This window comes from Trichomonas vaginalis, chromosome II (genome assembly GCF_026262505.1).
Source record: "Trichomonas vaginalis G3 chromosome II, whole genome shotgun sequence".
Taxonomy (NCBI): Eukaryota; Parabasalia; order Trichomonadida; family Trichomonadidae; genus Trichomonas; species Trichomonas vaginalis.
Window position 1 is genome coordinate 25410648 of NC_067204.1, and position 26691 is coordinate 25437338.

A 26691-nucleotide genomic window follows, 5' to 3' on the forward strand; every position below is an offset into this window, starting at 1 on the left:
TGGCAATTCTACCAACTCCTCTGGGACGACCTCCTACGCAACTGGGATGACGAAAGAGTCCAATTCAGAGGTCAGGAACTACTTGTCCAAATTATCCTTAATTTAAGCCGCTTACGCAACTAAAAACTTAAATTTACTCGGGGTTTCCCCCTAAAATAAAATTTTTTTACTCTTAGAACCACTCGAGGTTCTCCTTACGGTTGTTGAGCTTGTCACCGTCAATGTGTCTGACCTTCGTCCTCTTGTTTGGATTTGGAACCCATTGAATTGCGACAAGCTTGCCCATGGAGATTGAACCGTAATTCCGAAGGGTAAGGTTCAAGTGTCCCAAGTTGTTGAGAACTGGGGTAAGAACCTTGCCGGTCTCCTTGTTGCGGATTTGGTATGGGTAGGGTTGGGAAATTTCGTAAGTGTCATCGGCAACAAGGGTTGCCCAAACTTCCTCTTCTTCGTGTTTCTCTTCTTCCTCTTCTTCCTCTTCCTCTTCTTCGTGTTTCTCTTCTTCCTCGACAATTCCTTCGGCAATTCTGTGTTCACGAAGTACGGTGTTGGAGGTTCTGTCCTTTCCGAGTACCTTCCAGATGGCGTCTATCTCTTCGAAGAAACGGTAGATGAGTCTGGCAAGGTCTCGGTTCTCTCTCGCGTAAATGCGCAAGGTTTCCGTCAAATCGTTCAGGACTTTCTCATTGGAAGCTTGGTTCATGAGGAACTCACCTTTAAGTCCCTTCATCTCTTCCATAAGACTACTTTGGAGAGTCTTAACGGTGTTTGTCAGATGAGCTTTCAAATTCAAAATTTGAATTTGAACTGGGCGCTTGTCTGGCAACATTGAAAGGACATCTTCCATTGTGTTCGGCTTCGGTGCTTGTTCGGACATCGAAAAAATGAAGTGGTTTGAGAATGACGGTTTTACTTCAAAAAGCTTGTTATGACGGTTAAGTCATACAACAAGTTTAAAATAATATCTTGTTCTTCTTCTGAACGTTTGTTGTCTCTTCCGATAAAAGTTTCGAACATGAGAACCAAAAAACGTTTTTTGAGATTGCGGAAGAGTTCAGGCAAACGTTCATATTCTGGATATGTTGGGAGCAGTTCAAAACATCTGAGCTGACTTTCGGACAAAATTGGGACAATGTCAGAAAATTCATCTTTGGTCGGACTGCTTGAAGGTAAGTCCCTTACATGTAAGTAGCTCTGGTAAAGTCTTCTCATTTCTGCTAACTTTTGGAGTATAGCTTCGTAGTTTAGAAGTTTTAATTTTAATTGTCTTATTCCACTCTTTACTTCTAAACGGTAAGTATCCATGAGGTCAAGAGTAGCTTTGGTAGCTTTAAGTGGAGCTATTTGTTCCTTGACTTCTGCAATTTTGGTTGCAATTGTGGTTTGAGCTCCTTCAAGTTCGCCGTCTATGTCGTTCTCAACACCTTCAACCATAGCTTGAAACTCTTCATCGGTCCATTGAGTTTGGTGTGGGACGAATTTAACTTGCTTCATTCAAAAAATGAAAAAAATGTTTTTACTCAAAGCGTGCCATGTATATGGCTATAAGAAACTTACCAGAAGGCTTCTTCTTCACATGAGTCTTCGGCAACTTGAGAGTTCTTGTTGGAGTTGGGTCTGGAATTTCAATTCTCTCTCGAGCGCAACAACAGATGTCAGAATAACATTCCCCACTGTCTTTCTTGCCACCATAAATTGTGTATTGACCGAACTTGCATTTGCAGGAAGACCGGTCAATACAAGGTTCACAGTTGAAATAGTTGTACACAAACCTGTTGAGTACGAGTGTGAGTAAAAACATAAAAAAAGTGAAGTTAAAATGAGATGTTTACTGAATTGGTTGGATGTCGCCTTCTGAGGTTATGAAGAACGGCTGTCCAGAGTAGTGAAGTAGTGCTCTGAGAATTTGTGTAATTCGTGGAATTGGGCTCTCACGATATGGAAGTAGTATCCAAGGACGTTTCATGAAGAACTTCAAGAGGGCTTCTTTCTTCACATCCTTAATATCATCGAATGCAGTGCCTTCTGGAACTTGAATTGCAACACCTGTTTCAATTTCCAACTTTAAGACACTATTCTTGGACAACCAGAAGCCAATGGACTTGCTTGGTTTGCACTTGCTGAGATATTCCTTCACGGTTTCATTTACCTCAATTAGATAAATTGCTTCGTCTAAGGGGTCAAGCTCCATACTGAGTCAGTACAATATTGTACTTTTTCAAGACAATGTTGTACTTTTTCAAGACAATGTTGTACTTTTTCAAGACAATGTTGTACTTTTTCAAGACAATGTTGTACTTTTTCAGAACAATGTTGTATAAATTCAGTACAATGTCTCTCAAATTTGAGTACGGCTGTACTTTTTCAGAACAAGTCTTGAACTTTTTCAGAACAATGTTGTACTTTTTCAGAACAATGTTGTACTTTTTCAGAACAATGTTGTACTTTTTCAAGACAATGTTGTACTTTTTCAAGACAATGTTGTACTTTTTCAAGACAATATTGTACTTTTTCAAGACAATATTGTACTTTTTCAAGACAATATTATATTGTTTCAGAACAAAGACGGTTAAGACACAAACGAATGTCCGACGTCCCACCTACTGAACCCGTTCCACAGCCAGAAGAACAGCATGCTCCAGCACCACAACAGGTTCCACCTCCACAAGGCTCCCCACAGCAACCTCAGTTCCAACAAGGACCTCCGAATTACTACCAATTTCCACCTCAAGGTTACTACCCACCACAAGGCTTTCCAAACTACCCACCACAAGGCTTTCCAAACTACCCTCCTCAACCCATGCCTTACTTCCCTAACCCTTGGATGTTCATGTCAAACCCTCCACCCCAATTCAAATTCCAATCTCAGTCCAAGAGAGACCAAGAGTTCGAAGAAGGTCTGAACCGTTTACGCAAAGAGTATGCCACAGCCCCTATGGAAGAAGACAGGCTCTCACTCTCTTCCCTCAAATCGACCGATTCGACTCGTACCACAGATTCGGTTCGTGACCGTGAAGACTACCTCAAGCAGTCTGAGAGACTCTTCATCCTACAACCATTTACAACTGGAGCTCTCAAGAACATGCGCAATTACGAAGGTCAGACACCAGCTGGAGACCGTAAAACAGACGTACTCGCAAGAGCAGTCCAACTGGTCAAGACAAAGACCGAGATAGTCGACTTCATTCTTGCAGCTTGCCCATACAAGTAAAAAAATAAACAATTACGAGTTAAACTTTTTATTCTTTCTTTTCTGAGTTGTTTAGAGCTGGTTTCTCTTGTAGAAACCTTTCGTACTCTTCCATGGTCATGTAATTGCGAATTTGGTACGCAATTCCAGGTTCGTTGTTTTTGAACCTTACGTATGTAACGCTTCCATCCTCCTCAGGGAAGTAAGCTGCTAACATCTGACCAAGTTTTCTCGGTGACTCGGAGCTCATAAAAATGTCACTTTTTAAACGTTAAGTTTTTAGTCTTATTTTACCCTTTGTTTACCCTTTGTTTGTCAAGGTAGTATTGGAGTGCAATTTCTCCAAATTCTCTGTGTCGGAGTTCTTCAGCATTTTCCAAGGTGTGCCTGGAGAACTCAAAGAAGTTGTCAAGAAGATACTGCCATGCTGCTCTTCTGAGTTCGTCGGTATTTTGGAAGTGTTGCACCTTCGAGTCTTCGGACATGAAAAAATAACACTTTTTCAGCAAAAATAATGTTTATGTTAGAATGTTAGATCTAACATGTTTTCTAACACGTTTTCTAACATGGTCTAAAACTCTTGAATTTTCATGAGTTTTCCCGAAATAAAAAATAAAGTTGGTTTTTTTAAAAAAATATTTTTTTATTTTGTATAAAAAATATGATTTCAACAATCGGCACAACAACAGTTCAAACAACTACAGCACCAAACTCGTTAGTTATGAATCCAACATCTATGTTGGTAGAGATGAAAAACTTCATTCCTTCTTCATATACTTTCGAAACAAAAATCCAGAAGATAAAGCAAGAACTTTTAACAAGTAATTTAGACTGTAGTGCGAAAGATGAAACAAATGAACAGTATCTTTATGAAATGCAGGACATTATTGACCATTTACCCAAATTGCCTGAAATCCAACAACAAAAACTCACTATTCCTGAATTCGACGAAATTGAAGTTAAAGTTACTGACTCAGTAGAAATAAAGAAGTTCATACGAAAGGTAAACTATGAGTTTCTAGGATTTCATTGCAACCATAAGGTTATGGACAAAGATTGCGACATGGTATATAAGAACATCTCTGACCTTTACAAATCCGAAGAATTTAAGACCTACGACAACTTTGTTTCATTAGTTGCAAAATGTGTTTGGGAAATAAGAGATAAAGATAGAAGAGGTAAGGTATGGAACGAACAAATAAGACCCGCTATGTTCGAGATGAAGAGAGCAATTGACGCCTTAGTTGTTTTAGCAGGTAAGGTTTCAGAATATAACGCAAAAATGAACCCGCAATGTTCTAAATGTAAAGCAGCAATGAGGAAATATAACTACTCAGTCAAAGAGATAGAAAGAATGAGAAACGACTATGCAGACTTAAAGAAAGAAGCAGAAAAGCCAGCAGAAGATAAAATGAACATGTTAGCATTTCTGAACAAAAACTATCCAACTGCTGACGATTTCCTTCTATCTGACGTCAAGAAGAAGTATAAAGAAACTTTCGGTATCGTTAAAACATTCGATGTACTGACAGAAGAAATAGAAGCTACGAAATTGTTTAGAGTCATGAACCATCGCAACATATACCATGTAAAACGCTTGTAAATAGTTATGTTAGAAAACATGTTAGAAAACATGTTAGATCTAACATTCTAACATAAACATTATTTTATTGAATTCCGTATGAAATTTCATGAATTTTGTATGTTTTAGACCATGTTAGAAAACATGTTAGAAAACATGTTAGATCTAACATTCTAACATAAACATTATTTTTATTGAATTCCGTATGAAATTTCATGAAGAACAGCGAGTAGTGAAAAAACCCTGGTCGCCAAAACTCTTTATTTTTCAAGCTTGACTTTTTACAATTTGAACTTTGTTTGCGTAGATATGAATTCTGAAAGAAGTATGAGGGTCTTGTATGACTTTGTACTTCTCCCATAGTTCATGTCTGTCAAACTTACCTGCCATGGACTCTTTCATAAGTTCCATGAAATCGTCTTCGGACAATCCAGGGAAAAGTATGATATCAGTAAGTATTCTCTTTACATCCTTACTTAAACTCTTGGCTGTCTGTACACAAATGACAACTGAAATGTTAAAGTGTCTGAGCTTCTTGAGAATTCGACACATGTCTTGTTCTCTGTTCTTTAACAAAGGATGAGAAGCAAAGTCATCTAAGATAAGAAGACATCTATGAGGGTAAGTCTTCCAATCGTAAGATTGCAATTTCTTCGAAATGTATTCTATCTCTTTCTGTTTGTTTCTGAAGTGTTTCTTCTCTAATATTCTCTGCATTTCCTCATTTGGGTCTTTAAACTTCGAATTGACATACTCATTTATAGCATTGTACTTCAAAACTCTTCTTTGGTACTTCTTTATCCAATCTAACAACTCAGAGTCTTTTATACATACTAACTTAGACTTCTTTATAATATCTTTGAACGAATTGACGGTTTGGTCAAATTGACCAGAAGTACTACAAATGACAACTAACTCATAGAATGGGTTCTTCTCATCTAGTTCTTGTTGTTGTGCAGCCATTTTAAGATAAGTGAAAGTCTTACCCGACCCAGGTGGTGCAATTAGACCTGTTATACCATTCTGAGCAAATAAGAACTTGTCATGTATAGGCTTTATCTGAGCATTTTCTAACTTCCTCTTGTTCTTGTTTAAAACATTCTCAAATTTCTTGTCAATGTCAGCAAACTTTTTTTCTAACATATTTTTAGAAAAATTAAAAATTTTATCTTTTAGAAAATGTCTAGCGATTTCGCTATCTATATTCGAGACAAACTTTTCGACAGCAAAACATCTGTCGACCATAAAATCTTACATAGTGTCAACAAGAAAGGTGAATTTGTTCTAAAGTTCTGTTTCTGGGAATATGACAAGAACCATAAAACATTAAGCAGAGAAGTCTTTAAGTTTGTCAATGACAGACTTGTTGACAGAGATGACGCCGATTGGAAAGATGAAGTCCAACAAAAGTTCTTAGAATGCAAAGAAGACACATGCGCTGTTCTTGAAGATGAAATAGAAAACAGAATAGAAGAGCTATTAAAGGACAAAGACCTTTTACATAAATATGGTTGCGCCAAATTTGACATAACTCCACCAGAGAAGAAGAAGAAGAAGAGAGAAAAGAAAGAAAAGAAAGTAGAAGAAGAGAAGAAAGAGCCAGAGCCAGAGCCAGAGAAAAAGAAATTTGACATGTAAAAATAAAATTTTATTTTTAGAACATTTCTGGGTCAATGTCAATGTTCTCTTCCTCTTTAGGAGCAAACACTGGTTTAGACTCTAAAATCTTTTTACCCAATTTACCTTGAACTTCAACTATCTTAGACTCATAATATTCATAGTCGTCTGCTTTCTTTGGTTCATAAGGTATAACAAGTTTGTATGCTTTGCCTTCTTTAAGGTTTGAAAACCTTCTGTCAAAATTTTCTTTGACTGCTAACAAACCTTCTATGTCTAAGTCTTCAAATTTCGCACCATTTTTAGTCACAATAGCAAACTTAACTGGTTCGATGTTCCAAACTTTGTCAAATGTAGACTTTTCAAAATGGTAGAAGTAAACATTCAAATAAGCGAATGGGTCTAGTTCTTCTTTGACTTCTGTCATGTACTTGTTGACTGAAATATATTTCGTCATCTTTTCTATCGGATAAAAAAATATTTTTTTTAAATTTACTCATAAAAATTTTTCTTTGTATATACGCCGTTCTGTATGTCTAAAAGATTTTTGACATTTGCCAAGAATGTACGTTTAGAAGCTGCCATATAACCATACTCTTGACAATATTGTTTATATGAATCGTACAATGACCTTTCATCTAAACACTCAAAGTTAGTCTCATCTATGAACAGTTCATATACACTCTTGTTTGCTTCTAACAATGTTTGTCTTTCTTCGGTATGTGGAATTTGTCTTGGATTGAACTTTGAAATATCTAATGTCATGAAATATGAGAACAAGTGGTTGTAAAAGTTAGGTGTCAAAGTTTCTGCTAAGTCGTCAAAATATTCTGTATCTTGCATATGAGAATCTGACGTTCTGACAACTACATATCTTCTGTCAGAACTTTCTAACTTCATCGGAACAACATTGTTTGAAACCATGACGAAGTTTGCAACATTTTCACAAACTCTTTGGTCTCTATACTTTCTTTCAACAACTCCAACTTTGTCTGTTATAAGACTCTTCAAAGCATCTGAGTTTAAAACCTTTGTTGTATCTATACTTTGAAGTTCGTTACATACTATAAGTTTCATATTCTCTATTGAAGAGTTAAATTTACCGCAGATGTTTTCTAAGTTTGTCATATTCGGGTTCGAATAGCCCTCTAACAGTTTGCATAAGATATCTGTAAAGAAAGTGTTCTTACCTGTTCCTTGTTTTCCAATTATGATGAGAGCAGTTTCATTTTTAGCACTTGGATGTTGTAAGATGTTTGCAAACCAACATAAGATATACTCATAGACTCTTTCGTTTCCATTGCATATAATTTCTTTGACATGGTCTAACCAAGCTTCTATAACATTTTCTTTCCATTCTACTTGTTCGTATTTATATCCAGTGAAGATAGAATAGAAGTTTGGAGATGGTGTATAGAACTTTATACCACGAACTGAAAAATCTTCTAACTTTGACAATAAGATATCCCAAGCATCTAACATCTTCATACCAACTTGTACGACTTTTATTTTCTTAAGTTTCTGTCTACATTCTTGTTCTGAAACTATTGTTGCTCTTGGTTTGTTAAAGACAACATCCCATTCTTTCATGACATAACATTCTGGGGCAGAGTCGACATAAATGACTAAACGTTTCAAATTCTCGACTGCTTTGTTATAGTCTCTAAATGGACACATATTTCTGAACGCTTGGAAGTCATAAAAATCTGAAACGTCTATTCTGTACATTTTTATAAAAATAAAAAAAAATATTTTTTTTATTCTTGACTTTGTTGTTGCATTTGTCCATTTGTTGCATTTGTTGCATTTGTTGTTCTTGAGCTATTTGTTGTTGAAGTTGTTCTTGTAGTACAATACTTTCACCAGTTGCATCTTCCAATTCGAAACTTTCTGCCGTCATTGACAAATACATAGGACATAAAAGTTTTACAGGAACAAAGTTTGCGTCAACTAAGGTTAAGTTTATGTTTGCTAAAGTGTTTGAGTTTACTAAAGCTGAAAACTCTGCATTCGAATGAACAATAGGCAAACCAGCAGAGAAAGTGTTGTTTATACGCATGAGTATCTTTTGGTCATAGTAGTTTCTGTCGACATTCGAATAGCACTTTGAACCTAAGTTTGAAACAATATATAAAATAGGTGTACTTAAAGTCAATGGAACAGACAAACCTTGTATGACACCTTTTCCTGTTATAGGAAACTGTTGGTAGTAAAAACCAGATATAAGTTTTGTATTATAGCTCATATCGTTTATAGTAAACTCAGTCGGACATCCAAACATAATGAAACCTGCTCTAGTTGCAGCACATGTTACATCCGTCCTTAAAGTATTAAATAAGTCAACAAAACCTGTTGGTGGTATATCTGAGTAAGTATCTTCAAAGAAGTATTTTTTACCATTCACAACAACAAAGTCTTCTGGTGTCAAAAGAGCAAAACAGGCTTTAGTCGTCATCGTGTTTAAGGTCAGTTTACAATATCGTCCTTGAGGACTTTGTAAGTTTGTTGTTATAGAATTATATGACTCAGGGTTTTTAGTCGTAATAGTATAAACCACTATGTCTTCTGCCATTTACTTAGCAAGTAAATTTTAATGAAATGTTGTGGTCGTCAAATATTTTTATGACGTCTGGGAAACTATATTTTAAGTTCAACGTTTCACCTCCTTTCATAACGTATATCTTGTCAATGACATTATATGAAACACCACAGCAACAATGTCGGGTTCTATTTCTTTGATGTTTATATCGTCTGCCTCTGTCAAAAGTTTCAATAGTTCTTTCAAAATTTCATGAGGTGCAATGACATATGAGTTCACTTTTACAGGGTTGTGTTCGACCAAGTTTAACATTATACCAAAGCTTGACAAATCTTCTCCTGAGTTTTAAGTTTGTCTTTAAGTTGTTGGTAGTCGTTTCGAATATCTGCAACAGAACTTAAGTCTCTGCTAACTTCAGGTATGTTGGTTGTTCTTTTACAGGAACTATTGTTATACCATCTTCGTCTTCGTATGGTTTCCCCACTTCAACATCTCTTTCTTTGACATTGACAACAACACTTTGACTGTTTGTTTGAGTTGGTGAATTTAACTTCACATCTGCCACCGCCATTAAACCTTTTGAAACACTTACGCTTCTATTTTTCGGAAATGACATTTTACTTAGAATAAAAAGATGGACGTATTCGAGTATCTCTTCGAATTGAAGCAGAACAAAGTTTACACACACAAACAATACAAATACATTGACAGAATAGTTCTTTATACAAACAATGGAAAATGTTATAGAATAGCATCTTTGCTGAACCAAAATATTTTCATAAAGCAAAGAAAGTTGGTATAACTGAAATGGTGAAAGTTCTTGAAGCAGACAAAAATATAACAACAAAACTGACCGATATTTCTAAAGGTAAGTTTATAATACAATACTATGTCAAAACTGGCGTACTGTCAATATTTGACGGAGAGAAGTCAGTTCAAGAACAACTTACTGACCTGCTGCCAAAATCTGCTCGATGGAAGCTGTCGTTATGCCAATCTGAGGAGCCCCAGCAGGTTTCATCGAACGAATCTTCAAAAGAGCATCTTCCGTGAAAAGTGCTATTGGTTTTGTAAACTTCTTTGCTTTCAATTCATCTGGACCGTCTCTGTCACCAGTATATTGTATTTGAACTGTACCAACAGTTGAAATACCACCCATAAAGTCTTCTGAGTCAGCAAATGGAATGCCAAGCCAAAAGTTTGAACGGTCTCCATTTGTATATTGAGTTTTTTGACCTCCTGTATGAGTCCATACTTTCACATATGGCATAATAGAACTTTGCATTTCAGGGTTAATGGTTGTTGTGAAGTTGTTGTTAAAGTTCATAGCATCTAATGTCAAGTTGTATGACCTCATATCCTCAACTGTAGAATATTCTTCTCTTGGATAGTATTTGCCATCTATGTTTATATGGTATTTAATACCAGGGTTGTAGAAGCAAGAATAGTCATTTATAGTTCGTCTGAACAGTACAAACATAGTATCTGCATGTTTCATTGCAGTTGTTAAAGCAATATCTGTTCTTGCACCTGGGTCAGCACTTTGGTTTCCAACTTCACCTGCAAAGTCTTTGACAGATATTTGGTGTATAGGGAACATAAGTGGAACTGCAATATATTTGGCAGCTAAAGCATTTGAAATATCTGGGTCCAACATATAGACTGCAAGTCTGCTTTCTATTCTCTTGCATTCAAATTTTTCGCATGTGAACTTAACTGGGTCCCAAGCATCTCCAGCAGCATTGAAATAATAGTTTACTTCAGTGTTGAGGTTTGAGAAACCAAAGTCTAAGTCAACTTTGTTTTTGCAAAAGTCGGCGAATGACATTTTATTTGTTCCCACTACTTCTGTAAGAGTGAATGGGTCTTGTGTTGGTGCAATGACTAAGTTATTTTTGCTTGGAGTAAGTTCGATAGAAATTTTTCCTGCCCAGTTTGGCAAGTATCTTAAAACCTGAAGATGAGGAAAGATGACAAAGGAACTCTAAGTTTCAGTTTTACTTTGGTTACTGCTGCTGCAGTTTGTCCAGAAAGGTTAACATAACTCCTGGAACGTTAGGGTCAAGTCTTCTTATTTTCTCAATAGTTGCATACTGGTCTGTTTGTTCTCTAGCTTGTGGTTGTACTGAGTTTCTCAAAGCGAACCATTCATAGTTTGCCCATGTTACTGTTTGAACTAAGTCAGAGTTAGAATATATCTTATATCCCATGAAAACTTCTGGAGCATATTGGTATCCGACATAGAAAATTCCATTGCAACCTTTCTTGTCAGACAACTTGGCAGAAGGTTTTATTTCAATGTCTTGTTCCACGTATAAGAAAGAGTTGTCAATAGAAATTATATGAAACCTGTCGCAAGCAATATCTACTGTTGTTGAAGAACCTTCTCCAAACTCACCTACGTTTCCATAAGAAACAGCAGTTGTATATTCGTAAGTTCCAGGAACTATTTCTGACCTTCTAATGGCATTGTCGCATTCGTTATACCATTCGGAAACATTTCCGTTCATGGCATCCAAAACTGTTGGCGTTATATTCTGAGCGGCGTACATTTCATATGAGTAAAAATATAGAATAGTTGGATTTATATGTCATAATAGAACCCACTCCGACCAAGCTTTACTTTCTTCCTGACTGAGTTTTTAACTCTTCTTTTTCCTTCATTGCCCTCTGCTTGAAGTTGTTGCATCTTTGCATTATGTTCATCTAGTATGTTGCAAATTTCCCATGTCCTTTTTGCCTTTGGCTCTGGTCGCCCATCTCAGGTAACCTATATCCTAGAAAGAGTTTGTCATAGTCTGTATTTGAGTCTTCGCGTATTGTTTGCATGACTCTTTCCTGAGTTTCAGGTTCAAGCTCTTCAAACAGTGCCTGTCCATATGGAATAAGCTCGTTTCCAAATATATGTTTTTGTAGCCATTCTGGTTTTCTTTCCATGTTACCAACAATATCTTTTGTGAATGGGAAAGCTTTTACCCAATCTTTCAGTCTTTCGTCATTTATTTCTGTAGTTGGTTTATTTTGTCAAGGAACATGTTTTTCAATACTAACATTTCATTTGGTACTGTCCATTTGAGTTTTCTTAAATATTCATCCCTTCTCGGTTCATTGTCTGCAAAGTAAGTTTTTATGACATTTTGTAAACTTTCGTTTGCAAGGTCATGTACAATAGGTTCTCTTCCTTCTCTCTCCCTAACTTTCTTTCTAAACTCTTCACCAAATATACCATCTCTATGGTTCTGTGTAGTTCTTTGAGATAAATGTTCTAGAACGTCAGGTGTTATATTTCCATCAGCCATGTTCATTTCATACTGGTCCAAAATATCTGCATCTTTCATATCTTTCAATGGCATTAAAGCCGCGCTGAAAATACCAGCTATATCTCGTTCACCATTCGCTTCCATTGCGTCTACAACTTCTTGGAATTGAGGTTGTAAGTTTATGAACCACCTATCCGAATTAGCTTTATGACCCCATCTCATTGTAGTTCCATCGTCTGCAGAAACAAAAGTAGGTTTGTTTCCATATTGGCTAGGTTCTGAATGAACTTTAAACAATGTTTCATTTCTATATGTTTTCTTGAAATTTAACCTTTTATCTTCACCGAGTTCATCCGAAGATTGAACGTTAAATGCTCGTAAGTAAAAAGGGTTGTTGTATTTGTGTACATTTTTTTCAGTACTTCCATTCTATGCTGAATATTTTCATCTGGTGTTGGAGTCTTTTGTATGTCGGCAAACATTTTTCGATATTCTTCTACTATGTCAGCCGAATCTTTCTTAGACTCTTGGAAAGATTCCATATTCACCTCATGCTCTTGTTGAGGGTCAAGATTTTTCGGCTGTTCCAAATCTTCATCTAGTTCTGTGAAGTTAGTTTCCAAAGGAGTGACTTGTTCGTTTCCTTCAGGCTCTTCTAGCTGTTGTTGCTGAACTATTTCTTCCATGTCTGGTTGTATCTGAACTTCTTCCTGTGGAGTTTCTTGTACCTCATCTGCTGGCATTTCATATATTCCGAGACCGTTTTCAACAATTTCCCTATCTACGTCATCCGCATTCATAAGCTTTTGTTCTTTCGTTCCGTCTCTATTTTTTACGCGTTTCATGACGAAAGTTGTATTGTCATTTAGCTCTGACATCAAATATCTCGGAGTAAATTCGTTCATGTCATTTGGATGATATGCTATTAAATCATATCCCTTAGCGAGCTTGTATTTTCCAGGTTTGAAATTATATCCCATTTGGTGCTGAGTCATAAAGCTAAATAGGTTCGGGTCAGTATTTCCATCCTTGAACTTTCCAATAGCTTCTTTATATCTGTCACTAAAGTCAATAGTATCTGGGAAACCACACTCTTCTTTAAGCATTTTTAAGAATTCTTGGTTTCCTTGTTCTCTACTTCTTTTATGTCCTTGCTCTGTTTGTGGTTGTTGTGCTGGTTGTGGAGGTGGTTGCTGTGCTGGTTGTTGTTGTTGTGCTGGATTTTGAACTGTTGGTTGTTGTGCAGGGTTTTGAACTGTTGGTTGTTGTGTTGGTTTTGGTGCATGCCTGTGTCTGTGTCCATGTTCATGTGACGATGTAAAGTGTTCCTGGTGGTGCAGGTGCTTCTCTTGGAGGGTTTGGTGGTATATAAGTTCCACCAGCTGGCACATATGTTCCATCTGCAGCGTAATGTCCTACCTGACTTTTCGTTCTTAAGAAAGCATTTACTAGGTCTGTTTTGGTCTGTTGTAACTCTTTTTCTTGACTTTTCACAACAGTTGCTCTAACGGCGTCATAGGCACTTTGAACTGCCTGTCTCGTTGCTGCATCTGTTATTTTCGTCATATTTTGTGCTACTTCTTTTAACTCGTTGTCGAAACCTTCAGACTTCAGTTTCTTTCCAGATGAGAAGTCGTTCACTTGTTTCACCTTACTATGAAGAGCTTCGAAGGCGTTCTTAAAGTCAGCATTTGTTAAAGCTTCATTTGAACTGTCTTCATCCGCTTGTATTTTTGTCCTTATTGACCCTATGAGTTGGGCTGCTTTAGCGTTGGCTTGGGCATCTAACCAGTCATTGTTGGCTTTTATATATTCTGCGCTTTTCATTGCCTTTTGCATAGCCGCGTCGTTATTTTTACTTTCTTGTGCTAAGTTTTCATACTGTACGGTTTGGTTTTGCAACTGTAAAAGTTTTTCTGCCTTTACATTTGCTTCAACTTCTTTTTTATACTCATCGCTATCCATATATGTCTTCAGGGCTTTTTGTTTTATTTCTTCATCTTTCAGTACTTTATATTGAGTAGTATGGTTTTTCAAATTTATGACATCTTGTTCCATTTTTGCTACTTCTGCTGCTTTTTCTGACACTTTTTTCGCATATTCCTCTGTACTTAGTTCTTTCAGTTGTTCTTCTTTCTTCTTTTTCTCTACGTTTAACTCATTGAGTTTCTTTGTGTGTCTGTCATATTCTAGTTTCTTTTCGTTTTCACTTATTTGTTTCTGTATGTCTATGTTTGACTTTTTGACATCTGTTATTTGATTTTTGAGTGAACTCAAATTCATTTGACTTTGAGGGTTATAAGCTGTTCCGTCTGCAGCTCCACCATAGCCTGCCATTTTCGCTAAAAGTGCCGCTCTTAAACCTCCACTCTGTGCACCAATAACTCGGTTTAAAAGCATAGGGTTGCTTGACATTTGTTGCAACATAGTGGGGTCATTCAGCATTTGTTGTTGCAACTGTTGTTGTGGTGTCAGTTTTACTATTGGATGTTTCAATGCTCTCTTCCTCTTACGTATATTCTTACGTAGCTTACGTGGCATTTTAAGTGAAGTTAAAAAGCGGTTTTTGACAGATGTTTATATGACACTTTTTGTTCAGCACAAAAAACTACTCGGTCAACAGCGACGACTCTCAAAAACCGTTGTGTAAAAAGTTTTACCGTTGGACAAAAAAGTATATATAGAAAACAAAAAACGTTTATAGTTCATTCAATATTTGAGATGGAACGGTTTTCCAACGGTAACTATTAAATAAAATAAAAAAATAGAGGGGGTCTCCGTTGACGAAAACGGTTTATTTTAAACTTTTCTATGAGTAGTCCGAAAAAAACAGTTTATTTTTGTCTAATGGAAGGAAGAAAAAGTGTCGCAAACAATTCGTCGACTACCTCTGCAGTTAAAGTTCCTACAACTTATGTCTCACCATTCTCAAAACCCTTACAACCTCCTATAATACCAAAGCAACTTCCTCATACAATTGCAAACAATTCGTCGACTACCTCTGCAGTTAAAGTTCCTACAACTTATGTCTCACCATTCTCAAAACCCTTACAACCTCCTATAATACCAAAGCAACTTCCTCATACAATTGCAAACAATTCGTCGACTACCTCTGCAGTTAAAGTTCCTACAACTTATGTCTCACCATTCTCAAAACCCTTACGACCTCCTATAATACCAAAGCAACTTCCTCATACAATTGCAAACAAATTGTCCAACAATTTGAGTTCTTCTTCTCAAAACACAACAGATACAGCTCAGCCAACAGGTCAAGCAACAACAACTATCGGAACAGAAGCATTTTCAGAAGAAGTTCATACCAATCAGACTCCAATCGAACATACAGAAACACAACCACCCGAAAATACAGAAACACATCCAATCGAACATACAGAAACACATTCTGCAATGACCACTAGGTCGCAAACACGATATCTCGCCTTTTGCAAACAATTTAAGTCTCAAATTCAAGACACACAAGATAGCGACACTCCTCTTTCAGAGAAAGTTCGTAGAAAATACGCAAAGCAAAGGTTAGAATTGTTAGATAAGTTAAATGAACAGTGGGGTTCAGAAGACAATCGAGATTATAACGAGATGTTTCAAGCTGTCATGGATGCCATTCAGCCTCTTGAAAACGAAATCAAAGACCCTGGCGTACTTGTTGACATGTTTGCTTCATATTTACCCGTTACTGCCAATCTCATAGCGTTGCAAGCTATTGACCAGTTCATTCACTTGTTTCCAAAGAACTTGCAGAAGCATTTACAAGAAGTTAAAGTTGCTGAATTTGTCCGTTTATATCCAAATTCATACAATTATTTGGAAGAATTGAATGAACATGGTGAAAGGTCATTCTATTTATATTTCTACACAAAAGACAACCAGTCAAAACGACTATACTGCATTGAACCTATGCCTCAATTCGTAGACAATTTCCACGTTATAACAACTGTTGCTTTAGATATTCCTGCCAGAGTTCCATATGGAGGAACAGTAACTATCTCAAGCTTTCCCAAGGGCTATAAAGGAAAGCCTCTCACAATTGCAAAATTCACACACAGCAGTTGCCAATTTGTTCAAGATGTCGAGTTCCATTTCCTCAACAATACGACTTTCATCATAGAGACTCCTCAAGAAGGTATATACAAAGTTTTCATTGCAGGATTTGTTGATCCCAATGGCGAAGAAGAAGAAGTCGAAGAAATCCTCACCTCAGAGAGCGAAGAAGAAGAAAATTTCCAAGACATTCAAGATTCAGAATATACCGAATAAAAAAACAATTTAAGACTAAAAATTTAATTTTATTATAATATTTTATTTTTTTCATCTGGTCTTTGTCTCATTCCTCCTCTAGTTTCTTAGGGGCTAGAGGGCACGAAGTGCCTGGAAGCCCCACTACCTTTTTTTTTTTTTTTTTTTTTTTTTTGCATGATAGCTTGTTTTGCTTATTAAAACTTGATATAAACAATTTTTAAAAATTTTTGAGAAGTTTACGAAAGTCATGGCCTTTCGTTTTTAATGTCTACAGTCCAGACAGAACGTGCCTTCCAAAAGCAGCCACAGCTTTTCCTTGCTTCCAAGAAGCATGCTAACGCTGAGAAGAAGCAACGCTATGTTAAGTCAATCGGCCTCAAAATCGAAACACCAAAGACAGCCGAGGAACGTGAATACATCGATGCTAAGTGCCCATTCACAGGCACAGTCTCCATCCGTGGCCGTGTTCTCCGTGGTGTCGTCGTTTCTACAAAGATGCGGCGCACAATCATCATCCGCCGCGATTATCTTCAGTGGATCCGCAAGTACAAGCGTTTCGAGAAGCGCCACACAAAGATCCCAGCTCACATCTCCCCAGCTTTCCTCGTCAAGGAAGGCGATCTTGTTACAGTCGCTGAATGCCGCCCACTCTCCAAGACAGTCCACTTCAACGTTATCCACGTCAAGCCAGCTGCTGTCGGTGCTGACAAGAGACAATTCCGTGTCTTCTAAAAATTATTCTCTATTTTAGAGTATTTATACGAAAAACCATTACCTTTTTATATTAATGTGCTTAAATATTATCAAAATTCCTTTCAATTTCATCATCAAATTCAATTTCGAGAAATAAATGATTACAAACCAAGAATCAAATAAGATAATATGATAGACTAATTTTATTCAAACATCATCGAATAATAAAACAATAAAATTAAATATAAAAAATTATTCAAAAAAAGAAATCATTGGAATGAATAGGATGGAAAATCTTTGATGATTTCACGTTCATTTCCTTCATTAATTCGTGAAATTTAATTTTATCATTTTTCTATAACTGATCAGCTAATTGTTCTGATGAAAACATTCTTACAGTAGTTTTCATTGTTTTATCATAAGGAGAATGGAGATATGAAAAAATATTAACCAAAAAAATTAAAATTGCATAGTAAAGTATGAATCCGAAATTTGTCCGGCCAATTTTCTTGTTTCTTGAGCAAAGAAGCATGAGAATATAAAATCCTAAACCAATTAAAACTGTAGTTAAATATGCGTTGAATTTATAACGTTCTGATGTATCGCACGCGTATGTAGCCCTCAGGATACTTATAATTATCAAGATTGCAGCAAAAACTGAAATAATAATTTTTCCAATATGTAAAATTTGGGAAACTTTTGGAGTTATGTGGAAAGGAATGAGATCCAAGCTTAGTAGATCCGAACAAATGATATTATATGCAAAAACTATAATAAAATCTGTTATCATCACAAATAATCTTTTGAAGAAGAAACAACAGCCTTTTGGACAGTTTCTGTGAACGAGGGAGTCAAACAATACAATAATAAAGAATTTGATGTATGAAAACAGTAAAGTTTCGGTGAAAATTGTAAAAATAATTCCTAATTGACTTGGATCGAAGAATTCTAGTATATATAAGGGATGAGCTGCAAAAACGCATAGTATTAATAGCATGAAAGTTAATTTTTGCTCTAAATGCCATGTTCTGTAGCTTGATCTTGATAAGAAATCCAAATATTTGATTAAACACCTTATTGATTGATGTGCTAGTAAGCACCTAACGAAAAATTGTAATAGTGGTGCATGCGGATGTCCGTATTGCCATTTAATCGTAATTCCTGTACATGATTCGATTTTATTTTCGAGTTTAACAGCAATTAGTAAAGTATCAAAGTCAGTACATAATCCACTGAATATTTCAGCGAAATCTGTAACTAATTCTTGAGAATCTAATTTCAATTGCCTAAAAATACGTTTTGAAGGAATTTCGTCAGCAGTTTGTATTTCATTTTTGAAACTCTTAGCGGATACTGTAAATCTGGCATCAATTAAATCATTTGAACTGCTATCATCGAGATCTAATGATAAATAAGCTTTGACAAAATAATTCCATTTCGAAATATTTGAAATTTTGAAGATAGATTTAGTCTGATTGTCTTTAAATACTGAGGATGTTTCAAATTCGTGTTCTCTTTGAGGAGAAAGGATACCGCCAATGATTGCAAGTACGAAAATCAAAATTGACATGCTAAAACAGAAAATCAGATCTTTCTTGGTCAATATATCCAAGTACATGAGCTTCTCTTGACCCAAGTGATCTTCAATCTGTATCAAAGTCATACGATTATCATCTTCGTTTTCCATTTTTTTGTGAAATCAAATAAAATTTCTGACATAATTTTTGTCAAATCTCGAATTTTGACACTTAACAAAAATCTTAAGATTTCCTCATCAGGTGAGGATGTCATATGGTGAAAAGACTAAAATATGAATGAGGAACTAAAACAAAGCTAATTTTCATATAAAACAAATAATACAACCTCTTTTTTAAACTTGAAATCATATTCTTCATGTTTGTCTCTCAAAATTTGAGCGAATTGAAAGGTTTACACGGGAAGAATATGATATCAAGTATAGTAGGTAGATTCTTTAGCTGGTTTTTGGGGACAACACATTCAAATTCGAAATTTGGCATCTGCAAAATGCAATGACATAATTCCTCGTAATTTAATGTTTTTATATGTATTATGAAGTATCCATTTATTCCACATAATATAGATATATAATATTTTTGACACTTTACAAATTATTTTTGACATTATACAAGTTTGTCGGATCCCAGAATGTCCTCCAAGCTACATCCTAATGCAAAAATATTTATGACTTTCGCACGGACAAATTAAATTATGAAAAAATGATTTTAGGCTCTCTTTTCATAGGTAGTTCATGGTAATGAACATAATTATACCAATTAACTGGAGCAGATGTACTCATTCCTTCGATGTATTGGAAATTAATAGTATGAGTATCGCATCGCCTGTAAACGAGGATTATGTTTCGAATGTCCTCATTGTAGCTTACATAATAAACACTTCTGTTAATCTATTGATTCTGATTATCTTTTTCAAATATTGGATTGATGACATTCCAATCATATTCAATTTCATAATCTTTGAGAACTGAAATATTGGCGTTTATAGTATATTGTAAATTATAATTAGTTTGAACTGCAACAGCATTTAATAATTGCTCAACTGATTTAAAATTGTTTTGAACTGTAACAATGGAATAAACAGAAGCGTAGTGTTTGTTTGGAAAATATCCAATAGATGCGTCTGGTTCACCATCACAAATAATATAATTCATCAGGATGATGAATGAATTGAACTTATCAAGAAGTGTAACAATAATTGATCTCCGGTTAGAGTAATAAATCTGTTTTGTTGTTATTCCGAGTCTTATTTTGAGCAATGAAAGGCTGCGATGGGTAAATTCATCATTAAGAGCCCGATTTTGGACTAATCGTAAATCACTAAAAGTATTCAATTTAAATTTTAAGGGCTCGCTCCAACGATAGGTAAACTCATTGTCACATTTTTATGATTTTTCATCTGATATCTATTTTGATACCGAATTCTCTAAAATTCTGAGAAAAAGCAACTTGGGTTCAAATGAAATATCTAAATAATATATGTTCTATATTTTAAAATTAAATAAAGGGCTAATATGATTGAATGAGATGTAGAGATAATGATATATGAAATTGATATTATAATATATAGATGTACATATGAAATTCGCAACTGATATTAAGGTTTAAATACTGAAATACTATTCAAAAATGTTGTAAAAAGAAGAAAAATAAAATTGAATACCCATTTTAAAATTCAAATGAATGAAGAGAACTCTGTTTCATGGAACTATGATATGTTTATTGATCATTTTCGGGATTATGCTGATATTTATGATTCTTTATATAAGATAATAGAATGCTCAGATGAAGAAATTAACGGAATTTTTCAAGATATCAAAACAATTTTAATTGAAAAATATAAAGTAAGCCCGTCAGAGCTTTTAACGGATATTTCCTATATGGCTCATTACCGATTGAAATATACAAAAACGTATTGGTCGATTTTCAAAAAGATTTATGAAGAATTTCGACCAAATATTTCAGAAAATACATTTTTCATATTCAAAAACCTCGCTTCTGAAGTATATGGAATCGAAATAAAGAAATCTCCATTAAATTGCACTTTGGATATCCATGAAGAGAAAACGATTTTTCGAGCAATAATGGATGATGACAAAAATTTATTTATTTCATTCACAGAAATGGAAGGATTTGATAAAGACCAATTGCTAATAAATGACGCATATCCTTTAGCAGAAGAAGGATATTACTTGATTGAACTGTGTTGCTATTACGGGGCAGTTGATTGCTTTAAATTATTAAGATCAAAATTCAACTCAGAAATCACAGAAAAATGTCTCTATTTCTCATTTTTAAGTGGAAATATGGAGATTATGAATGAATGCTTGAAGTTTCAAACACCTGATTCGCAAAGCATGGAATATGCAATTATTTCTCATAATATAGACTTTGTATCATTTTTATGCAATGAATACCATATATTATCAAAATATTTGTGCTTTCTTTATGTATTTAGATCTAACGCAAAATATGGGCAGGTGCTTTGTATATTCTCCAGATTTTGGCACACCATTTATTTGTGAATTTTTACTAAAACAAGGGGCAAATATTAACGCTAGATTAAATTCCGGTCAAACAGCTCTTCATGCTTCATCATACAATAATAAAATTGAAGTTCTAAAATTTCTAATTTTGCATGGAGCAGATATCAATTCAAAAAATAATGATGGATATAATGCACTCTATGTAGCAGCTAAGAAAAATTGCAAAGAAATAGCTGAATATCTAATATCACACGGTATTGATTTCAATGCGAAAAGCAGATATGGATACACACCTCTACATGTTTCAATAATGTATCATGCTGGAGATGTAATTGAAACTCTTTTATCATTAAATATTGATATTAATGCAATTGATTTGAAAGGTCAAACAGCACTACACTATGCCATAATTTATAATTACAATGAAATTGAAAATATTCTTATAAAAAAGGGAATTGATGAAAATATAGGGTGTCCAAAGGTGTGTTTAGCACAAACCTGAATACTGCGAATAGAAATAAACAAGTTACATATATATAAAGTTTATTTAAATATAATCACCATTGGATTCAATCACGCGTTCGCAGCGATCGATCCAGGCTTGAAAGACACGCTTTAAATCATCATGAGAAAATTGCTCAAATTGCTCTCTTACAAAATTTTCAAGATCATCTGGACTCGCGAATTCGCGTCCTTCAGCTCTCTTTTTTAGCGCGCCGAATAAATAAAAGTCAGAGGGTGCAATATCAGGTGAATAAATTGGGTTTGGAACAACTTTGACATTGTTTTCCACCAAGTAATTCATTACCTTATGACTTTTGTGAACTCTTGAATTATCAAAATGAATTGCAAACTTTTGTTTTTGTTGTTTGGATTTCTCAAACTCATCAGAATTGATAATTTGAGTAAGAACATTGTCAATTAGATACTGAGCATTCATCGTATTAGGTTTTTGAAGAATATCAATTGCGATGATGCCATTCACGCCCCAAAAAACCGACAACATCATCATTGGTGTGTCAATTTTTTTCTTCGGGAATGTTTGCGGATTTTCATCCTTCGGGATCCACATGATTTTGGCTTCTGTTGCATATTGAAACCAAGACTCGTCCCCTGTTATTAAAAAGCGAAACTTCTTGGATTGATACGCACCCAATATAGAGAGGAGCTCTTTCGAAGATTGGACTCTAGATTTTTTTTGAACTGAATTAAGGTTGTGCGGAACCCAACGTGTATACGCTAGTTTGTAGTTCAAATAATTGTGCAGATAATAACTGACTGTTGTACGTGGTATCTTTGTCATCTCCTCTATCCTTCTGAGTGATGCTCTTGGGTCTTCATCTAGCGCTTGAAGAATTGCTTTGATTTTTCTTTGATCCGGCGATTTTTTGTCAATTTTTATGATGGGCGCCTTTTTGTTCATGAAGTGATACATCCTAACATGATACCTTACAGTGGAATAGCTAGGAGCATCCATACCGAAGCAGTTTACCAATGTCTCGTAGATTTTTTTACAGTCTTTGCATTTTTTTGCAAGAGCGAGGATGTTTTCTTTATGATTCATTAAAAAAATGAAAAAAATCCCGCCAAAATTTCCCGCGAAACCGCCTCTTGTCTCAAAATTCATTTTATATCCCGGCATGGCGCCAAAATACAACATACTCATCATATACATATATTCATATTTTTTATTATATATTTATAATCAGCATATATCTCCTTTAATAGTCTCATATAGAGCGCTGTGCTAAACGCACCTTTGGACACCCTATATCAGAAATAATAATGGTCAAACTGCCCATCAAATAGCAGAAAACAAAAAGAAGATGTTCAAAAGATAATAATTGTTTAACATGTTACTATTCTATGTTATCATTGTCATTGTTGTATTCAAAATGATTTGCTTTGATAATTGTAGCTGTTATGAAACAATCAGAAATGAAACCATTTAAGAAGATCAGAACTCTCCAAAGAGCTTTATATTCATTCTCTCGTTGGTAATAATGATGGGTTGGAGATAACAATCAATAAAGAAAAACAATTTTAAGATATTTAAGGATAGATTCTATTTAGAAATGGCATATCGGCCTTTTTTGTAAGCAACTTGAATAAAAGGAATTTCACACATTTCATAATCGAAATTCCAACAAGAAGATAAAAATAAAATATATAAAACAAATCTAGAAATAATCAGAAAATTCTTGGCTAGTTGGTTGAGATGGAGTACTTGGATCAAGATCGAAGTCGTATTCAAAATTTGAGAAATTTGGGTCCATTGGTGAGATGATGAAAGGATAAGGATATAAGTTTTCGGGGGGCAAACCCCCTTCATATGATTGAATATTTGGAACTGGGCAAATTGCTTGAACGTATTTGGGCTGTTCAATGTTTAATGGGGGGCATTGAGAAGTTTTTTTGTTCTTAGCTTTGCTTTGTAATTGATGAGCTTGAGCAGCTTCACTAGCATCTTTTCTAAGATTGGCACCGATTTTTCTAAATTCTTCGATAGAAATGATTCGTGCAGTGTCGAATTTGATGTTGCCTTTGTCAACCTCAACCATTGTATAGCCATTGTCTCCTGGGTTTCTGAAACAAAGTATCTGTGCAAATACAGGATATTTCATCTTGAAAAAATGAGTAAAATGAAAGAAGACCGTTGAATAGAAATTTCAATTAATTTGTTTTTCTGAGTGTGGTTTCTACTATTTGAGAAATAAAAAACTTAAAAATATATTCTATATCTATAAATGGATATTTCTATCTTTGGTTACATGGTTTGTTAAATTTTATCAAAAATTGAATACTTTTGTATCATATCAAAATTTGACAAAATTCTTACACCTTGTCTTTATGGAAAAAGATTTTATGAAATACGTTTTTCTATTGCGATAAATTACTGAATTATCCATCTTCTGTTATAAGCAGTTATAACTAGTTATAAGATACTGTTATTTGCATATCATATATGGTAGTAAGTATTATGAGCAATATTCAATGTATATAACCTGGACAAAATACATATCACTTGAGAACAAAATTATGAATACTGTATACACTTAATAAAATTAATTTAAAAAAAATCTTGAATTATACAATTAAATATATACTATATGGTGATGCATGTATTAAAAAGCTATAAGTTAAATTTGAATTTTTCCAAAGATATCTTTTCAATTAAATAAAATAGTGTAAAAAAATCATGACATAAATAATTTATTCCGAAAAAATTATAAACAACAAAAAAAGTGAATTAAAAAAATCAAATTAAAAAATCATCAGCAGTATCTTGATTAATTGAAGAAATAATGTTTCCCAATTGATACAAAGATTTGTCTTCGGGTATTTTGGCTCCTGTCTGCAATGTATCTAATATTTCCATTGAAATATTAAAAGGATCTTTTCCGAAACCATCTTCAATTGTGGTGATCATCGTATTCATGATATTATTGAGTTCATCTAGTTTTGATCCAAGCTCTATTTCGCTTGCTTCTTTAACTTTTAATTTTTGATTCGATAATGTTCGAATAAAAGAGAATTCTGAGTAAAGAAAATCATTTCTTTCATATACTTGTATTCGTGCATTGAATGTTTTTGGTGAATTCATCCTTTTTAATGGTAATAATTTTTTTCAAAGAAGGAAGGCTGTCGTTTGATAAATCTAGCCTTTGGATATCATTCTTGGGTGTTTGTATTGATCTCAGGCTTGCAATTTCAAGTAATCTAGAATATAAATTAATGAAGCTTGTTTTTGAAGGCAAATCGATGTTATCTAGAGATATTTCTTCTAATGATGGAAGTTCGTGAGCTAGTTTGATGATAGATTGAGCTCCACTATCACCTAAACGAGTATTCATAAAAGAAATTGAAGTTAACGACTTACAATTGGTCAAAGAGTTAATAAAACTTACATAACTCTGTGGAGTACCTCTTAATTTGTCAGAACTTATGTCAATTCCTGATAATCTACTTTTGACAATAAAATCTGCAAGAAGAGGTAAAGTTACGTTGGTATTCTTCCTAAAACAAGCTCTAACTCCAAGATATAATAAATTCGTTTGAGTTTTCAAGAACTCGATAAAAGAATTTACTGAATTTTGGTCAATTGAAAAACCATGGAAATCAAACTCAATAATATCTGGTTGTGGGCTTATTTCAAGTAGTGTATTCATGTACAATAGTGATTGGTCGCTGTTCATGAATCCTTGGAGCCCAAAAACACATAATTTTTTTCGTTTCTTGGATAAAATCGATGCAGCAATTCCTTTTAATGCTTCTTGTGATAAAATACAATCTCTTATGATTAGAACAACAATGTTTTCCGATGAACTTTCCATTGTTGTCGCTTCTTTCATAGTACATTTATCAATTTCAATGTGATTTAGGTTTTTATGGCGCAAAAGTGCCTTTACATGCTTTGAAACATCGCCATTTATGTTGTTAAGGTAAATTTCTTTGATTTTTGTGAACATTTGAAATATATTTTCGAATTTTTCTGGAATTATATCTTCAAATGAGGCATTTTCAAGGGAAAATGACGTCAAATGTTTGAAACAAGGGTATTCTGCTATTATGTTCATTAAATTCAAACTATCTATGTTGTTTAGAGCACAATTACTTATAGATATTGATTTAATTTTTCCTTTATAGTTTTTGAAGCCATTTAAAACACTGAATACGAATGTAGTGATGCAATTACTTATATTAATTGACTCAAATCTGCATTGAGGACCTAAAGTAAAATTAAATTCGTTTTGGCTCGAAATTCTATAGTTTGACAGATGTAATGCTCTGAGAAAGATACTGTTACTAACAACTTGTGATGCAAAGTTAACGATATGTTCAGGCGAAAAGCTTTTTAAAATTAATGAAAACAAATTTGGATCCCAGGCTATTGCTTTTGTAAAAGCATTGATATTTTGTATTCTTTCAGTTGATGATTCAAGTGTTATTGATGATACTGGGTTCCTATCCCAGTTCTTGAATACTTTTACATTTGATGGAATTGTTTTCACTTTGTAATGATGTGCAAACGCGAGAAACCTTGTCTGTAGGAGTAAAATAGGTCGTTTAGTAAGTTCTTTATATGTAATCAAGTTCTCTGGGAGTGATTCAACAACTAAATCAATGTTATTGATTTTAAAGTAGATAATTGAGCATTGAGCAAGTATTGAATTAGCAAAAGTAAACGAATTTGTTGTTTGTAGATGATATTTCTGGTCAACAAAATTCAAAACTATTTCATTTGGTTCTCTGTAGAATATTTTTGCCAAATCTAGAATGGAATGAGATGACTCGAGTGATACATTGTCATTATCTATGTTGAATTTGTATAATGCAGCATTTGTTAAAATAATTATTGATTTTTGGCGATTTACTGTCAAAAGATCTAGACCATCTACATGTGCTACCGATGATTCTTCAGGAAATTGGAAAAATGTCGAACATTTCTTTAAGAAAGTTGACATGAAGAAAGAATTGGAAGCAATTATACAAATTGAGTTATGAAACTATCATATTAATGCTATGAATATA

At 34.4% G+C, this 26691-nt stretch overlaps 17 protein-coding genes and 1 pseudogene across 18 annotated transcripts, besides 2 other annotated features; 6 read left to right on the forward strand and 12 right to left on the reverse strand.

The window, feature by feature from the left end:
* Positions 1–10588: part of a mobile genetic element that runs on past the window's edge.
* TVAGG3_0607840 (MazG nucleotide pyrophosphohydrolase domain-containing protein) lies at positions 173–739 on the reverse strand (the record flags this gene model as incomplete). Its single annotated transcript, XM_051239928.1, has 1 exon — positions 173–739. The coding sequence occupies one exon, from the start codon at positions 737–739 to the stop codon at positions 173–175; it is 567 nt and encodes a 188-aa protein (XP_051097752.1).
* Positions 954–1494, reverse strand: TVAGG3_0607850 (uncharacterized protein; the record flags this gene model as incomplete). Its single annotated transcript, XM_051239929.1, has 1 exon — positions 954–1494. A coding segment is annotated over one exon (541 nt), but the record flags the coding sequence as incomplete, so codon positions are not given.
* On the forward strand, positions 2585–3211 carry TVAGG3_0607860 (uncharacterized protein; the record flags this gene model as incomplete). The annotated part of the gene is made up of 1 exon (XM_051239930.1): positions 2585–3211. The coding sequence occupies one exon, from the start codon at positions 2585–2587 to the stop codon at positions 3209–3211; it is 627 nt and encodes a 208-aa protein (XP_051097754.1).
* On the reverse strand, positions 3240–3440 carry TVAGG3_0607870 (uncharacterized protein; the record flags this gene model as incomplete). The annotated part of the gene is made up of 1 exon (XM_051239931.1): positions 3240–3440. The coding sequence occupies one exon, from the start codon at positions 3438–3440 to the stop codon at positions 3240–3242; it is 201 nt and encodes a 66-aa protein (XP_051097755.1).
* TVAGG3_0607880 (organellar and viral DNA polymerase type B) lies at positions 3852–4485 on the forward strand (the record flags this gene model as incomplete). The annotated part of the gene is made up of 1 exon (XM_051239932.1): positions 3852–4485. A coding segment is annotated over one exon (634 nt), but the record flags the coding sequence as incomplete, so codon positions are not given.
* On the forward strand, positions 4545–4793 carry TVAGG3_0607890 (organellar and viral DNA polymerase type B; the record flags this gene model as incomplete). The annotated part of the gene is made up of 1 exon (XM_051239933.1): positions 4545–4793. The coding sequence occupies one exon, from the start codon at positions 4545–4547 to the stop codon at positions 4791–4793; it is 249 nt and encodes an 82-aa protein (XP_051097757.1).
* TVAGG3_0607900 (protein of unknown function, DUF4106 family) lies at positions 5308–5915 on the reverse strand (the record flags this gene model as incomplete). The annotated part of the gene is made up of 1 exon (XM_051239934.1): positions 5308–5915. A coding segment is annotated over one exon (608 nt), but the record flags the coding sequence as incomplete, so codon positions are not given.
* On the forward strand, positions 6159–6410 carry TVAGG3_0607910 (uncharacterized protein; the record flags this gene model as incomplete). Its single annotated transcript, XM_051239935.1, has 1 exon — positions 6159–6410. A coding segment is annotated over one exon (252 nt), but the record flags the coding sequence as incomplete, so codon positions are not given.
* On the reverse strand, positions 6427–6846 carry TVAGG3_0607920 (protein of unknown function, DUF4108 family; the record flags this gene model as incomplete). The annotated part of the gene is made up of 1 exon (XM_051239936.1): positions 6427–6846. One exon carries the CDS (start codon positions 6844–6846, stop codon positions 6427–6429), a length of 420 nt encoding a protein of 139 aa, XP_051097760.1.
* Positions 7246–8117, reverse strand: TVAGG3_0607930 (uncharacterized protein; the record flags this gene model as incomplete). Its single annotated transcript, XM_051239937.1, has 1 exon — positions 7246–8117. A coding segment is annotated over one exon (872 nt), but the record flags the coding sequence as incomplete, so codon positions are not given.
* Positions 10589–12073: 1485 nt separating the features above from the next.
* TVAGG3_0607940 lies at positions 12074–13093 on the reverse strand (annotated as a pseudogene). The gene has a single exon. A coding segment is annotated over exon 1 (1020 nt).
* A 696-nt stretch (positions 13094–13789) lies between these two features.
* TVAGG3_0607950 (protein of unknown function, DUF4106 family) lies at positions 13790–14633 on the reverse strand (the record flags this gene model as incomplete). The annotated part of the gene is made up of 1 exon (XM_051239938.1): positions 13790–14633. A coding segment is annotated over one exon (844 nt), but the record flags the coding sequence as incomplete, so codon positions are not given.
* A 402-nt stretch (positions 14634–15035) lies between these two features.
* On the forward strand, positions 15036–16463 carry TVAGG3_0607960 (uncharacterized protein; the record flags this gene model as incomplete). Its single annotated transcript, XM_051239939.1, has 1 exon — positions 15036–16463. The coding sequence occupies one exon, from the start codon at positions 15036–15038 to the stop codon at positions 16461–16463; it is 1428 nt and encodes a 475-aa protein (XP_051097763.1).
* Positions 16464–16709: 246 nt separating this feature from the next.
* On the forward strand, positions 16710–17211 carry TVAGG3_0607970 (Chain L Uncharacterized rRNA-Binding Protein; the record flags this gene model as incomplete). The annotated part of the gene is made up of 1 exon (XM_001578987.2): positions 16710–17177. The coding sequence occupies one exon, from the start codon at positions 16710–16712 to the stop codon at positions 17175–17177; it is 468 nt and encodes a 155-aa protein (XP_001579037.1).
* A 30-nt stretch (positions 17212–17241) lies between these two features.
* TVAGG3_0607980 (transmembrane protein 181 family) lies at positions 17242–18838 on the reverse strand (the record flags this gene model as incomplete). The annotated part of the gene is made up of 1 exon (XM_001578986.1): positions 17494–18825. The coding sequence occupies one exon, from the start codon at positions 18823–18825 to the stop codon at positions 17494–17496; it is 1332 nt and encodes a 443-aa protein (XP_001579036.1).
* Positions 18839–21626: 2788 nt separating this feature from the next.
* Positions 21627–22930: a mobile genetic element.
* On the reverse strand, positions 21707–22834 carry TVAGG3_0608000 (Mariner transposase; the record flags this gene model as incomplete). The annotated part of the gene is made up of 1 exon (XM_051239940.1): positions 21707–22834. One exon carries the CDS (start codon positions 22832–22834, stop codon positions 21707–21709), a length of 1128 nt encoding a protein of 375 aa, XP_051097764.1.
* A 409-nt stretch (positions 22931–23339) lies between the features above and the next one.
* On the reverse strand, positions 23340–23783 carry TVAGG3_0608010 (uncharacterized protein; the record flags this gene model as incomplete). The annotated part of the gene is made up of 1 exon (XM_001578984.1): positions 23340–23783. The coding sequence occupies one exon, from the start codon at positions 23781–23783 to the stop codon at positions 23340–23342; it is 444 nt and encodes a 147-aa protein (XP_001579034.1).
* Positions 23784–24370: 587 nt separating this feature from the next.
* Positions 24371–26640, reverse strand: TVAGG3_0608020 (RNI-like family; the record flags this gene model as incomplete). Its single annotated transcript, XM_001578983.2, has 1 exon — positions 24720–26624. One exon carries the CDS (start codon positions 26622–26624, stop codon positions 24720–24722), a length of 1905 nt encoding a protein of 634 aa, XP_001579033.1.
* Positions 26641–26691: the final 51 nt, after the last annotated feature.